Source organism: Juglans regia, chromosome 7 (genome assembly GCF_001411555.2).
Source record: "Juglans regia cultivar Chandler chromosome 7, Walnut 2.0, whole genome shotgun sequence".
Lineage (NCBI taxonomy): Eukaryota > Viridiplantae > Streptophyta > Magnoliopsida > Fagales > Juglandaceae > Juglans > Juglans regia.
This window is the reverse complement of record NC_049907.1, coordinates 49,226,313-49,241,447: the sequence shown is the minus strand read 5'-3', so window position 1 is coordinate 49,241,447 and position 15,135 is coordinate 49,226,313. Positions and strand designations below refer to the sequence as shown.

Sequence of the window (15,135 nt, the reverse complement as noted above, 5' to 3'; positions counted from 1 at the left end):
TTTCATTGGGGAAGCTCCTGTAAAAATTTTAATATACCAGGTTTCTCTTCATTTAGCCGTCCATCAGTTAGGACAGGTTTGAGACATCAAACAAAACATAAAATTATCATTTCATCTCATTTCATTATTATACTTTTTTCAAATCTTCATACAAAATATAATAAATAATTCAACTTTTTAAAATCCCAATACACATTTTTCAAATCTCAAAACAATAATAATATTAAAATTTAATATTTTAAACTTCAAAATAAAATATAAAATTCTCATCTCACCTTCCAAACCTACTCTTAATCATTGTCCAATTTATTGCATTGGTGTGTTTCTTTTGTAAATCGTCTCTAAAAGAAAGATACTCTAATCGTCTTATTTGATAATACATATGAGAAGATACGAAAGTAAAATAAAATATTATTAAAATATAATTTTTATTTTAAAATTTAAAAAATTTAAATTATTTTTTATATTTTATTTAAAAAAATTATAATGATTAGAAGGAAAGGGATGAAATCAGATAGAAAAACAAAGCATGCCTAAATATTTCATATGAAACATAATTCAAATTGAGAATACCAATTGGATGTGGCCTTTTGGGTTTGAAAAGAGAATTCATGAGTTCCTGCAACCATTTGATAACACCTGGGCAGTCTCTCTAAAGAACTGAGGCTCAAAAGCCTGCCCTGTGAAGTGGATGCTGCTCCCCCCATTCACTGGACAAATGCAATACTGGCCCGCCCCATCTCAGACCATCCTTCAACGAGTAAATGACCCAAAACAACAACTTAAAACTACAAGATTAAGACCCATCTCACATTACCCCATCATGTTTTGGGTCCGACTTTACTTGAAGGACAACCTCATTGATCAATCGAGGCCGTTCATAAGAAAATTGTGGACGAGTAAGATTAACCAATCACTACTGTACAAAACATGTGCCCGTCTTCCAAGCGCAGGGACTTCGGTGGGATGCTGTGAAAGAGCACTCTTTGCAGCCCGGCCTTTCACAGAGGGCCCACCTCCTCGTGGGCCCCATAAGCCATGGAGGAGCACCGTGGCCCACCACTGAGCCACAAAATGAGTGGCCTTGATGAGGGGCCCTCTGCCCTGCTCGCGTTTCCTCAGTTACGTAGACAGAATATCGAGAAAAAAAAAAAAGTTCCAAGTTTATTCCTCTCCCGGGATCTGATCGGCAGCAACTACCAATGAAGAAATTGAACAAAACAGCACCAAACCAATACCCAAATTAAAGAGAATGTACAGAGAAAGACAATGCAGGACGTTCCTTAGCAGACACATCGTCATGACTTACCACGATCTCAAGCTTTTTTTGAAGTGGAACGTTTGCCTTAACTTTACATCGATCTATGCTCATCAGGTCATTACATTCCTGAGCTTTCACAAAGTAGTATCCCATGATAAAGGAATTAGAATCCGGTCGTTAATTTCAAAATTTTCAAAGGGTTATCGGATCTATGAAAATCACTCCGATGCATCTTAAAATCAGTCCATTGTCAAAAAGCACAAACTTTAATAAAAAAAAGAGTAATAAATGCTTTTACCTATTTAGCTTTTATATATATCCCTTTTGCAATTTTGACATATAATATTTTATATTAATTAGGAAAGATAAATAGTACTATTCGTAATCACATGCATGCATGCATGGTCATGATTTATGCCTTTGATATATAGTACTACTTAACCTTGCCCTCCTAAGTTATTTTATAACATGAAATTTAGATTTTTGTTTTTAAATAAGTATTTTCCTTGGGATATATAAATTTGGAGCAGTTGGGCCATGATCAACGTATCGATGAGTTTATATCATGATAATTATATAATTGGTATGTATATATATAATTAGAGTATTGGTGGAACGATGGTTTGATTCCTTGGAGCTGTTTGGAGACATCAAGTTGTACTTTTAAGGTACTCTGCGTGTGTGAACACGCATGCATGTTGTCTCGGTAGGGCGTTAGTTGTTAGTTTCCTGATGATCAGCACAACATGAGAAAGTTACATAGAAAATGAATGATATGTGAAGATATATATATATATATACACACACACACACACATATACAGTGTCTCTTGAATTCTAATTAATATTAGTTTACAGTACTTCTGTGCAACATTTTTTAGAGTTTCAGACATCATGAACATCTAGAGGCATGGATCGAGATGTACGCAAGAAAATAAATCAACAGCACGAGAGGGGGTGCAAATTATTAATTAATGGCTTTTCATATCAACGTAATTAATTTCTAGCTAGGGTTGATGGGCGTTCCTCGATCGTACTCTTTGGAAAACTTAAGTATATTGGATTTACATCTGCACGCCTATCATTTTAGTTTATTTCACTACATTCATATAATATACTACAGCTTGCAGTGTTATTTCCACGTGTTTAGCAAATAATAGAGGGAAATTAAAATTCTTACACTTACGTACCGGCACCTCTGTTTAATTAGGAGGACCGAGGACGTACAGATGAAAAGCAGAAGTACTAGAAAAAACATGAGGAAAAGCAATACGGACAAGAAATATATATATATATATATAGACAATTAACATGATTAACCACTTGCTATTTATTTTTAGTTGTATATAGCTAGTGGAATATTTTCCCATTAAAAAAAAAAAACAAGGTCTAGTGGAGCCGTAAAGAGAATCGTATAAAGACAATATTAAACAAAGAATGTGAGAGAGCTAGGATAAGAAGACCTCTATATGTTCCATCTCCACCACCCATGCATAGAGAGTCCGATCGATCGATCGATCTGGTTCTGTTTATCTTCAAAAAGAATTCCAAATGGGGCCCATGAACCATAGCTATAAGCAACTCAATGAATACCCAACTTGTAATTACCAAAAAGCCAATTATTCTTATATTCTTTTCTTGCCTTGTAGAATGCACAGCGAATTGAAGCATCTTTCGATCGTAAGCTAAATTCTTACATGTACATGGTTCGAAGCTATCTTAATTAAACTGAAATATCAACATCATTCAACGGCATATGCTTGGCTTGCACCGAGAGCTAGTTCATGATTTGCTCTAATTCATATTTTTTATCCCAATATTTATTTGATGCATGCTAGCTAGCTAGTGATCATCTATACATGAGAGCATACAAGCTTATGGTCCGAGTTAGAGACACTCGCACAAGTTACAACGTTAAGAATGTTACTATAACATATATATTTGCTTAGTGACTAAGTATTATATAGTCATATATCCATTTTAAAGTATCTGATCTATTAATAAAGTTCATGAATTAATACCCTAATACGCGGAAAGCAAATAGAGCAAAGGTAAGAGACATTTTGAATTCTCAAGATGTGATCAGAATCCAAAACAAACCAAAAGCAATGCCACCCATTTAAAGAGAGAGAAAGCTGAAGCAAAACACAGTACCACACGATTATAAAAGGAAACGACCAGAGAGAGAGAGACCAGAGAAATAGAGCTGAAAGAGATCATGTATCGGTTTAGCAACACGGTGATCGGCTTCTTGAACCTTTTTACGCTCTTAGCGTCGATACCCATAATTGGGGCGGGACTATGGATGGCGAGGAATAGCAAAACCTGCGAAAGTTTCCTCCAGACCCCACTTCTTGTCATAGGTTTCGTTGTCCTCGTTATTTCGCTAGCCGGATTCATTGGGGCATGCTTTCATGTGGCATGGGCACTTTGGGTTTACTTGGTGGTCATGTTGTTCATTATTGCAGCCCTAATGGCTTTCACTGTATTCGGGTTCGTGGTGACGAGCCAAGGTGGTGGTACTGCAGTGCCAGGTAGGGTTTATAAGGAGTATCGTCTAGAAGACTACTCGCCGTGGCTGAGGAATAGGATTAAAGATCCTCAGTATTGGATGACCATTAGGAGTTGCATATTGGGTTCCAAGGCTTGTGAAAAGATTGCCTCTTGGACACCTCTTGATTATCTGGAGAGGGACATGTCTCCCATACAGGTGATCGCGCGATTATCAGTTTGTTCTAATTTTTTCTTCAAGGCTTTTAATTTCTAATTAAATGGCTGTACATGTACTCATGTGTGCGTACGTGATAGGTCTTTGATATTTCTTTTTTTGGTGGGGGAGACATAATTTTGATTGCAAAAATTTCACCTCATGATCTTTTCGCTTTGTTTTGATCAGCTGGCCGGTTAATTAACGGCAACATTTTTTTTTTTTTCTGTCCGATAAATTTCTGCATGGGTATGGGTCAAATTTGATTCATTAACAAATAATCTCTCTCATTTGAGTTCTTTTGGTTCATTTTTTTTCAGAAGAAAGAACTTCTTTTTTTTTTTTTTCTGGATTAATTAATGGCTAAATTTTATTAGTTTTTTCTTGGCACGAATCCTAATCTTTCAAGAGTTTTTTTTTTTTTAAAGACAAAATAAGCTCAAGATAATGATTGTTCTTTATTAATCGGATCTCCTCTAGTTGGCTGGTTAGAGATATCTGTGGGCCCTAATTTACGTTTTATCATTTACTTATAACCTTAAATTTCTACCTTTTGGCTCCTTTTATATGTAACTATATATATATATTTCCATTTTCCAGCCTTATTTTACTCTTTTGAAAAAAAAAATTATTTTCAAATCACTAATTTTCATGAGTCTATACTGAAAAGAAATACCATTACAAAATTATTAGCCCCTACTGTTTTTTTTTTTTTTTTTCTTTGCAATAACCCCAGCCCTACTGGTTAATAATTAGAGCTACATATATAATTCTATGTATGTTTAAATTAATTTCAGGGTGCTTGGTGATAAATTAGTTTACGGTAATTAAAATGATCATGATTTTGTATGCAGTCTGGTTGTTGTAAGCCACCAACAACATGTAATTACAACATGGCAACTACGATTGCCCAAGACTCTGACTGCTACCGGTGGAACAATGCGCCCAACTTGCTGTGCTACGAGTGCGATTCGTGCAAGGCCGGGGTGCTCGAGGACGTGAGAAGGGATTGGCACAAGCTCTCTGTTCTTAACATTGTCATGCTTGTGTTTCTCATTGGAATATATTCAGTCGGGTGCTGTGCTTTCCAAAACACAAAACGAGCCGAGTCTGATTACCCCTACGGTCAAAACCGGATGACCAAAGTTCGACCCAGATGGGACTATTACTGGTGAGTAAGATACTTCTATTATTTTTTTTCCCGCTTTGATACGTTGGTAAGCGACAATCGTGGACCATTCAATCTCAAATTCACATGGCATTTGTTTTGGTCGTGTAAAATTAGAAAGAAAATTAAGGGTAAAATGAAAGGTAATGTTGTGTGAAATTATCATTTATCTCAAAAATTTAAACTGATGAGAAGATATATATTTTATTATTTATTTTATATCTTAATACTCTTTTTCATGTGTGGGTTAGACTCTCTCTCAATAGGTGGCTTAATATGGAAAATATTTAATTAAATGAAATAGAATGTAGAGTTAGAGTTCAAATTCAAGACTTCTGTTCTGATATCATGTAAAATAATCATTTATTTTAAAATTTTAAACTGATAGAAAGAGATATATTTTATTATTTAATTTATATTTTAACGAAAATTTTAAAGCTTATTTGAAACAGTTTACGAGGAATTTAATAATATTTTATTTAATTTTTATTTAATTTTTTCATTTTTCGAGTTCCAAAGTCCAAACAGAGCAATGGTCCGGTGGCCCTAAAACTTGGTTCAGGGTATCTCTAAAGGCTTAATTTCCCTTTTCACTTTTAGATTTGCAGGCGAAGCTTTATGATCTCTCTCTCTCTCTTCGTGCTAAGCTTTGCTTTTGGTTTACTTTACAGGTGGAGATGGTTTCACGACAAAAGAGAACAGCTTTATTAGCTGAAGAAGTTGATCCTGTGTTGATCTCTCAGTATCTCCCACGTTTGTGTTCTTGGGTGCTCCAGCAATTAAAGACGGGACAATTCTGTTTATTTTACACTGCACGGGCATTAGAGCTCTCAAGGTCCTCTTTTTACAGACTTCTTTTGCTGCTTTCGAACCCAGATGGGATTTGCCTTTATTTCAAAGATCATACTGGTTGCTTTTTTTTTTTTTACTTTCACTTTGCCTTTTGACATTGGTGGAGGTTTTGCTAAGGATAAAAAGAAAAGAAAAAGAAAGATGTGGAGGCCGTTTTAACACATGGAATTGGTTTTTCATTTTCTTAAGAAAATTGTTGGAATATGTAACTTTTTTTCCCTGTTCAACACTGCATTAAAATTAAACCAAAGAAGAGAAGGGGTAGGGATTAAAACAAAAAAAAACCCATTAAAATCAGTGTAGTGTATAAAAATAAAAAAGTAACGTCAAAGCCACATGCTCTTAGAGTACCACCACATCATGCATAAATTAAAGTTCTGCATGCAGCACGCGTTAAAGAGAGATGCATGGGATCATAGAATAACCGATGAGTGTTCAGTAGTCTCCCAAATTTTTTGGAAATTTATGCCCCTAACCGCTACACATGATCCAATAATTCTAAACTCTTCAACTCATATATATCTTCACTATTTGGCTAATTATCCTATCTCTTTGATTCTGAATGAGTGAGTCTCCCAAAAAATGTGGAAGATCGGCGGCTTCAGATTAATGTCATATAGTGTAATGCAGATGAATAAATGTAGGTTGCTGTGGTTCTACCATATTCTAAAATTTGTAAATATTGATGTCCTAAAATCTTAATAATTTGTATGAAACAATGGTTGATCATATATATTTGAGAGATTTTATAAATATACTATTCTAAGAATTTTTTGAGCAAAAAGCTGGTAACTTTCATACCAGCTAGAGGCCCATATTAAAGCTCATTATATATATATATATATATATATATATATATATACTACAAAAAAAAAAACTTATTTGTGGTTAATTCTTTATTACGAAAATAAATAATTTATATTAAAATGAGTCATTTATATAGTAAATAATTCTTTACACATATAATGTCAAGGCTCTAATTATTATGAGACTTTTAGGTTAGGTTTGGATTCAAGAATATATGCGTTTAACTCATCTAATCATTACAATTTTTTTAAATTTCTACACAAATTAAATACGATAAACACACTACAAGGGGAATCACCTTTTCCGGCGATTCATTTTCGCTGAGAAAACCAATAAAATCGCCTCCTATCACATTTTCCAGCGATTTATAAATTGCTGGAGGTTCGCCGGTATTAAAACCTCACTTTTGATCTACTCCAAGGTGGTGCTCACAATCATCACACCAACTTCAACACAGACTCATAAATTTATTCTGTTTCTCACATCAAACTTGAAACAGGAAACAACAAACAACTAAATATAAATGACAAACTTTCAAAAAATAAAAGAGCACAAACTCATCGGCCCAAAAAAGCAAACAAATAAATACAAATGACAAACTTAAACATTTCAAACTAAAAATTGGAAACAAGCATGATTTATGGGTAGACATAACATATATAAAAATAGCAAGCAAAACAAATAACAAAAAGAATTATAAAGTTCAAGTCAATTTCAACCAAAAGTTCTCAAAACTCAAATTCTCAGGTCAAACACCTTGTATATATTGACAATATTCATTTAAAGGGCTTGTTAGCATACACAAAATAATTGTGCATTTGGCACCATAAATAAATTGTATAAACACCTACAAAGTACCTGTCTTGTGCAGAGTAGGTTAGCACATTTCCATTAACATCATCAAACTCTACAAACTCGGTCCATTTCAAAGACTCGGACTCAAACAGAGCAAAATCAAATTCTGGTTTTCCCCTCCATATGTACCTAGCCATTTAACATGAGAAATATCAAGATAAAGGATACCCCGCACAAAACGTAGGAAAAATTCCTAAAACACACGGACTGCACAAATAAAATTCATTTCACAGAAATTTCATGAGAGTAAAAATTAACTTGAAGTGAATATGAGTGTGTTTGTGAGAAGCAGTGAAGGAGAAGGGCCTTATCACCGGTCGGCAACTCAAGACTCCAACAACGAATACATACAAATGTGCAGCAACAAACCCACAAGAAATCTGCAGTGGAGAGAGAGATAGGATCTACTATGAAGAGAGAGAGAGAGAGAGAGAGAGAGAGAGAGATGCATAGAAATACCTATAGGTTTTTTGTGCACCGTGCGAGAGACGAAGACAGATTGGGGAGAGAGGGGGGAGCGGCTGGAGGGAAATAAACAAGAGCAAAAGGCAGGGGAATTAAATTTTGGTAGATTTTTGTGGCGAATTATTATCGCCGCAAAAAATGAAACTTTCGCCACTCAAGATGTGAAGCTAATGAGGCAATTAAGAAAATGGCTGCAAATCCTCATTTGCGGCGACTAAATTTCGCTGAAAATATTCTCATCAATTTGGTAAAAGGCTTACGAATTTTAAGGCGAGTATTATTGCCGCAAAAAAAGGATATTTCAGCAATTTTGAATTTCGACGGGGAGAAAATTGCCGCTACAGTTAAAAATCTTTTTGGGAAGAAAAAAGTCGCTGCAATAATTCAATAGTGAATTCAACTTTAGAATGTCTTATGGATTACGTTGAAATTTAGCGGTGAATTAAAAATCGCCGCAAATAAGGACTTTTTGCGGCGATTTTTTTGCAACGATCTAAAAATCGTTGGGAAATGACCTATTTCTTGTAGTGACAATTAAAATTTTTTAAATATCAAAACAATAATAATATTGAAAAATAATATTTTAATAATATTTTATTTAACTTTCAACTTTCATCTTAATTCATCTCATATCAACTCACTGTATATCCAAACTAAGTACTCTCCCTTCACCCATGTTAAGTGCCATATATATAATAATTAGATGGGTGCAATATGAACTCTGAGGCCGGGTATTGTTGCATGCATGTCAAGTTTCATATTATAATGAGAAGTGATGGTTGCAGTCATGAGTGCACAAGTGCCACACAATCACTTTGAAAAAAATAAATATATACGAGATCCACATAAAAAAATTAATTTTTTAAATAATAGATAATACTATTTTTCAAAACCATTACACGATATTTACGTACTCTATAATTACATATAGTATTATTCATATAATATATATGTTTACGGCCATGTACGTGGAACACTGGAAGCAACTTTCACAAGCGATTACGATGGCTGTTTTTATAACAATAACGTCAAAATATATATGACCATCATATTCTTGGACTATCTTCATGATCCACTGACCCAATCAGATCATCAAGCGATCCAAGTAGCTGGATCAATTTGTCCGTCGTGCATACGAAAGTCAACCATTAAGTCATGATCTTTTTGAATTTGAAGGACTAGCTGCTTGATGTCGCCATATACATGAATATCATTCCCTTGCACATGGAAAATGCCAAATTATAAATTAAGAACATCATAGTACGTAGTCTTTTGCGAGTTTTGTACGTAGATAGTAGTATACTATCGATCACGGCCTATTGCGTACATATAATTCTTAGCCTACCTAAAAAATTAATTAGAATATATACCATGTCAGTCGAACAGAACAATATTGACAGTGTTTGTCATTGAAGAAACATGATTCAATATTCAATTAATAATGGTAATATTTTGGAAATTAAAAATGAAAAAGGGACCTAGTCATAGGATTTTGGCGATAGGCAATTAATCAAATAAAAAACCAGGGAAGGGTATAGCTAGCTAGCTCATATCATGATCGGTCGTTTAGTGATGAATTAATGTACCAGTAGTTTTTTCCCCAGGTAAAACTGATAACTAAACTAGCACCGGTCAAGGCAAAAGGTATATACGTACTTCGTCTTGTTCTTCTAATTAAACAAGGTATATTAATTATAATGTTTTGAGCATTTGACTTATATATATCGCCCTAGCTAGCCTGTTCCATGTATACATCATGGTTGTTTTGTTTTGGGAATGAGTATTATCCATTAATTAATTAATTAGATTAACGGTCAATAAAATTGGGTAGGAAGAATAATTATTTAAAGCTTGGGGATAATTCTATATCTTATAGACTCGCTCCCCCTGGGGGAGGCCAGGGGGATTTAAGTAGTTTATGTCTTATGATTAGAATCTGATCTCTCTCTCTGACTGACTAACTTCCTCTCTTTGAATTTGTCAACAAGTCCTTTAATTTGTATTCCGTTGACTTTCTTTTTCAGTCCCATGTTTTATTCTGATCAGACTCCAACATTACTCTTCGTATAATAAACAACAGACACTATATATATATATATATATATATACTTGTATATATATAGGAGCTGCATGCAATTAATCTTTCTGTGGGGAACTTGCAAGAGGTTGTATTGGTTATCTCCACCGTCATCTCTGCAACCTCCTTCGTTATAATTTTTTCAGCATCGTTAATTAATATTGGTTTTGCATCGATCGGATGGCCTTCAAACCGGAATATGAGCGTACAATGGAGGACACGCCAACATGGGCTGTTGCGGTGGTGTGCTTCGTGTTGATTGTTGTTTCAATCTTCATTGAGTATATTATTCATGTTATTGGACATGTAAGCATTATCTATCTGTCCAGTAATTAGCATCGATCACTTTAGTTTAGCTTTATAAGCTGGCTCTAGGTGGAGTTTGAGAAATAAACTTTCTTCATACAGCTAGCAGACTTAGATATTGAAGTTTTGTAATTGGTTGGATCGATTAAACAACTTCAAGCTTTATCCACAACCAAAACATGATATTCCTGTCCGATTTTTGGGGCAGAGCTATATATCAAACTTCCTCATTAGAACTGCCTCGATCCTTATTTTTTTTCCTCCCTTTTGTTTGAAATTCTTTCTTGATTACTGAAGTTGTTGCATCTTTATAGTGGCTAAAAGTAAAACAGAAGAGAGCTCTTTACGAAGCACTTGAAAAGATCAAAGCAGGTAGTTCACATGATTCTGCTCATTAATTGGCGCTTTTCTTTTTTCCGTTTTTGAAAAAATGGTTGCCTGTTATCATGCATAGATAGCCTAACCCTTTTTTTTTTTGGTTGTTTTTTGTCAGAGCTGATGCTACTGGGATTCATATCCTTGCTCCTAACTGTGTTACAACAACCTATTTCGGGAATATGTATATCGAAGAGTGTTGGAACCACTTGGCGTCCCTGTGAACAGTTGAAGAGTCCGACAAAGAAAAATTATCAGAACAGTACTGGTCGGAAACTACTACAATTTTTGGAATCTGGCTTCGGTGAGAGGCGAAGGCTAGCTACAAAAGGATATGACAAATGCGCAGAAAAGGTAAGCATGTAGCTCTATCATTCCTTTACATAGTACGTATCACCAATTAATATTTATTTATTTTTCGGTTTTGTGGAGGAAGACTAGTAGGCGAAATAGCTGTGAATATTAGTCCTATATTATCCAATTTATTTAATATTTTACGTGGTGTTTAATGCTCTGATCATCTCATAAAACATCATTCGACTTTCGAAAGTTATGACTTTAATCATATGAATTGGAAGCTGAATTTAGGGGGGTTAAGGTGCTTTTGGTTGCGTATTTTGGCTGCAGGGTAAAGTTGCCTTTATGTCTGCGTATGCGATTCACCAGCTCCATATATTCATCTCTGCCTTAGCCGTTTCTCATGTGCTCAACTGCATCGCCACCTTGGCTTTGGGCAGAACAAAGGTAGTTTAATATCGTGCATTTACAATATCAACCCTCACCCTCTTTCTCCCCTCTCTATTGTATGGATATCTAAATTCTTGTTTGGATTGCAGATGAGAAAATGGAAGGTCTGGGAGGATGAAACAACGACACTTGAATATAAATACTCTAATGGTAGGTCCATGCATGCAACTTTCAGAGTGCGTGCGGAATGGGTCATTGTTTGTTTCCCATATATTATTTGTGGGGTTTACATTATCTTTTAATGAAACCTACTACACCACTTCGCCTAGTAAAATTAATTAATTATATATGTTTGACACGTAATAATAAAATATTCTCATTTTATAAAATTAATAAAACTGGATATATGGACTTGGTCAGTTGCTCTTCAGATCAGGGAGACCTCTCTCTTTCTTCCTTTGACAATGCTCAGCATAGTAGATTATAAAAATTAAAAAAAAAAAAACAACACGGTCACAGTATATTTAGATCAGAAATGATTTAGTTATGAAAACATCTTATAAAAATAAACATATATAAACGGACGTGACTTAATATATTTATATATATATATATATATATATATAATCTTTATTCCCTCCCCCCAAATTGGTGGAGATGCTTCTTTCAATGCTTTTAGTTTTTCAGTCTGATCCTATATATAATTAATGCAGATCCAGAGAGATTTAGATTTGCAAGGGATACATCATTTGGGCGTAGGCATTTGAACTTCTGGAGCGAGTCAACAATTTTACTTTGGCTAGTAAGTTACTGAAGATATTAATGTAAATTATATGTAGATCTCCTCATGTAAATGTGAATTGACATTCATAATTAACTGGTAAAGAACTAAGGAGTCAATCGGTATATTGTAAAACCTTTCTCTGCATGTATGGATTTTATAATATATATGGAACGTCCTGATCAAGAATGCAGATCAATTGTTTAAATTAAGTCCCTAGCTAGCTAATTTCCTTCTCCTTTCATCAGGTGTGTTTCTTCAGACAGTTCTTCAGGTCAGTTGCCAAAGTTGATTACCTCACACTGAGACACGGATTTATCATGGTAAGTGCCAGTTTTTTTTTTTTTTTTAAAAAAAACTTCGTCTGAAAAGAGAAAATCCAAATTCACACTGATAATTAATATTGGAGCTGCTGCGCGATATATGCAATGTTACGTACGTTGGGTGATTTCAGGCACATTTGGCACCCGAAAGTCAAACAAAATTTGATTTTCGAAAATACATCACCAGATCACTTGAAGAGGATTTTAAAGTTGTGGTTGGGATCAGGTTGGTGGTCATACATTTTCAGGTTAATTTCTGCTTCTTTGATTGGTTTTCAAATTCACTTTAAAACTCCTCATGAACTTACTCCTGATCAAACGCAGTCCAATCATATGGTTCTTTGCGGTGCTATTCCTACTGTCGAACACATATGGTAAGCTAAATACTACTTTTTCTCAACAAATCTGGACAGTTTTCATCATATTTGGAATTAGAGTCTCGTCAAAATATTTGAGCTTGACAATACCATAATGTTTGGCTTTTGTCTGACGCAAATACGAACAGGGTCCATTCTTTTTGTTCCCTTCTCATTTTTTGTCGAAATTTATGATCGTACGTGGATCACCGCCATATTGACTACAAACTGAGTAATATTTCTTTCTACGTATGGACAGGCTGGTATTCTTATCTATGGCTACCATTTCTCCCATTGATTGTAAGCTCTAAACCAGAAACAAACTACTTTTCTACATTCCTAGCCTATTGCATGCTTTCTCTTTTAGATTCTCATTTTTGTGTTGCTTAATGTTCAGTGGACCGGATCGAAGTCATGTGGTTTAATTTGTGTTGAATTTTACAGATAATCCTGATGGTGGGAGCAAAGCTACAAGTGATCATTACAAAAATGGGGCTAAGAATTCAAGACACAGGTGATGTGGTCAAGGACTCAAGGGTACGCCTGTGGTACGTCCAGGTGATGACCTTTTCTGGTTTGGACGCCCTCGGCTCATTCTCTTTCTTATCCACATTGTTCTCTTTCAGGTATTTTCCGTATCTCGAAAAAATCAACGCGTATATTTATATATATATATATATATATATATATATATGCATGCGCATGATGCATGACGTACACTAGTCTATGTATGTAGAATATTCTAACATTGGGCTTTTGCTTCTGGCCTCTTTGTAAATCTGCAGAATGCATTTCAACTCGCATTCTTTGTTTGGAGTTTGGTACGCCTTCTATTTTTCTCATGTACTTATTCAATCATCTTATACGTAAAAAGCAGTTAATTATGATGTCTAGCTGAGTCATTAGTATTACAGAAAGCCGAGTTTTTTTATTTATCATCTTCACACATCATACATTATATTTATTTTAATTTATTTTTAATTTTATTTTTTTAAAATTAATTGAATTATTGTTCTATTTATCATTCATATACTACGTACACATTTAGTAAAAAGAAAAAAAAATAATGTGTGGTGTATGAAGATAAAGAATAATATTTTTCTATAAAGCCTCGTACGTGCATGTGACATTCATAGTGCTAAAAAATCATTCCTAAAGGGGACCTAAAGTGAGAAAGAAACATATATACATATATATAAAGTACTGGACACTTCACCATATATCTTATTGAGCGCATGTCGATCGTTGTCTGTGTGAATATTTTTGGATAATATTGAATATTCAATAAATATGTTTCTCTTCCTCTCATTTTAGACCCTAAAATTTAGATAGGAATTTTTCGGGAATCTTTGATTCGGCTTTGAGTAGTACTGAAACATGCATTATGTAACTCTGTTACTTGTCATATATTATATATATAGTGGATCATCAGCAAATACATGATACATGATTAATTTCTCAAATTTTCCTTATATATTAATATATATTTTTTTCATCTCATTCAGTATGAATTTGGCAAGGGTAATTGCTTCCATAAGCGCATCGAAGATATCGTCGTAAGAATCTCAATGGGGTGAGTTTCATCATGATATTATTGATGATCACTGGTGCCAATGTTGGCATGCAGCATGTTTAACTGGATGATTAAGAGAACTATATCATGATATATATATATATATATATATGATTATTGATTTTCATTAAGTCTAATGACGACACGCTCATGGATGTCATTTTCTTGATCAGGGTCATCGTACAAGTTCTATGCAGCTATGTGACTTTGCCTCTCTACGCTCTAGTGACTCAGGTCTATCTTTCTTAATTGCCACATGCAGTACTTCAAAAAAAAAACAAAAGAATTTTTGAGGAAAACTTCACCAATGCATGAGAGGTTATTTATTAACAAATATATATACCCTTTTTATTGATTGTACAGATGGGCACTAACATGAGACCCACCATTTTCAATGATCGAGTGGCAGCAGCGTTAAAAAATTGGCACCGCACGGCAAAAAAGAACACCAAACATAGCCATCATTCCCATGATCAGCAGTCTAATTCACCATTGCCGAGTAGGCCAGCGACTCCCTCACACGGGATGTCCCCAGTTCACCTC

The 15,135-nt window shown here is 34.5% G+C and overlaps 2 protein-coding genes across 2 annotated transcripts; both read left to right on the top strand.

Moving 5' to 3' along the window:
* The first annotated feature begins 3,324 nt into the window (after positions 1 to 3,324).
* Positions 3,325 to 6,148, top strand: LOC108997164 (tetraspanin-6). Its single transcript, XM_018973323.2, has 3 exons — positions 3,325 to 3,970; positions 4,822 to 5,138; positions 5,807 to 6,148. The coding sequence occupies exons 1-3, from the start codon at positions 3,479 to 3,481 to the stop codon at positions 5,844 to 5,846; spliced, it is 849 nt and encodes a 282-aa protein (XP_018828868.1). The 5' UTR covers positions 3,325 to 3,478; the 3' UTR covers positions 5,847 to 6,148.
* A 4,223-nt stretch (positions 6,149 to 10,371) lies between these two features.
* Positions 10,372 to 14,596, top strand: LOC108997143 (MLO-like protein 12). The gene is given in 14 exon segments (XM_035692613.1): positions 10,372 to 10,497; positions 10,812 to 10,869; positions 10,991 to 11,226; positions 11,500 to 11,616; positions 11,709 to 11,769; positions 12,273 to 12,361; positions 12,589 to 12,663; positions 12,795 to 12,889; positions 12,988 to 13,037; positions 13,279 to 13,319; positions 13,464 to 13,550; positions 13,553 to 13,645; positions 13,805 to 13,840; positions 14,525 to 14,596. Coding segments are annotated over 14 exon segments (1,236 nt in total).
* Positions 14,597 to 15,135: the final 539 nt, after the last annotated feature.

What these genes read in the sequence shown, in the direction of transcription:
- LOC108997164 (XM_018973323.2), top strand. Translation starts at nt 3,479, where the DNA reads ATGTATCGGTTTAGCAACACGGTGATCGGCTTCTTGAACCTTTTTACG. An exon ending in GGGACATGTCTCCCATACAG is followed by an intron (nt 3,971 to 4,821) that starts GTGATCGCGCGA and finishes TTTTGTATGCAG; the next exon opens with TCTGGTTGTTGTAAGCCACC. An exon ending in CCCAGATGGGACTATTACTG is followed by an intron (nt 5,139 to 5,806) that starts GTGAGTAAGATA and finishes TTTACTTTACAG; the next exon opens with GTGGAGATGGTTTCACGACA.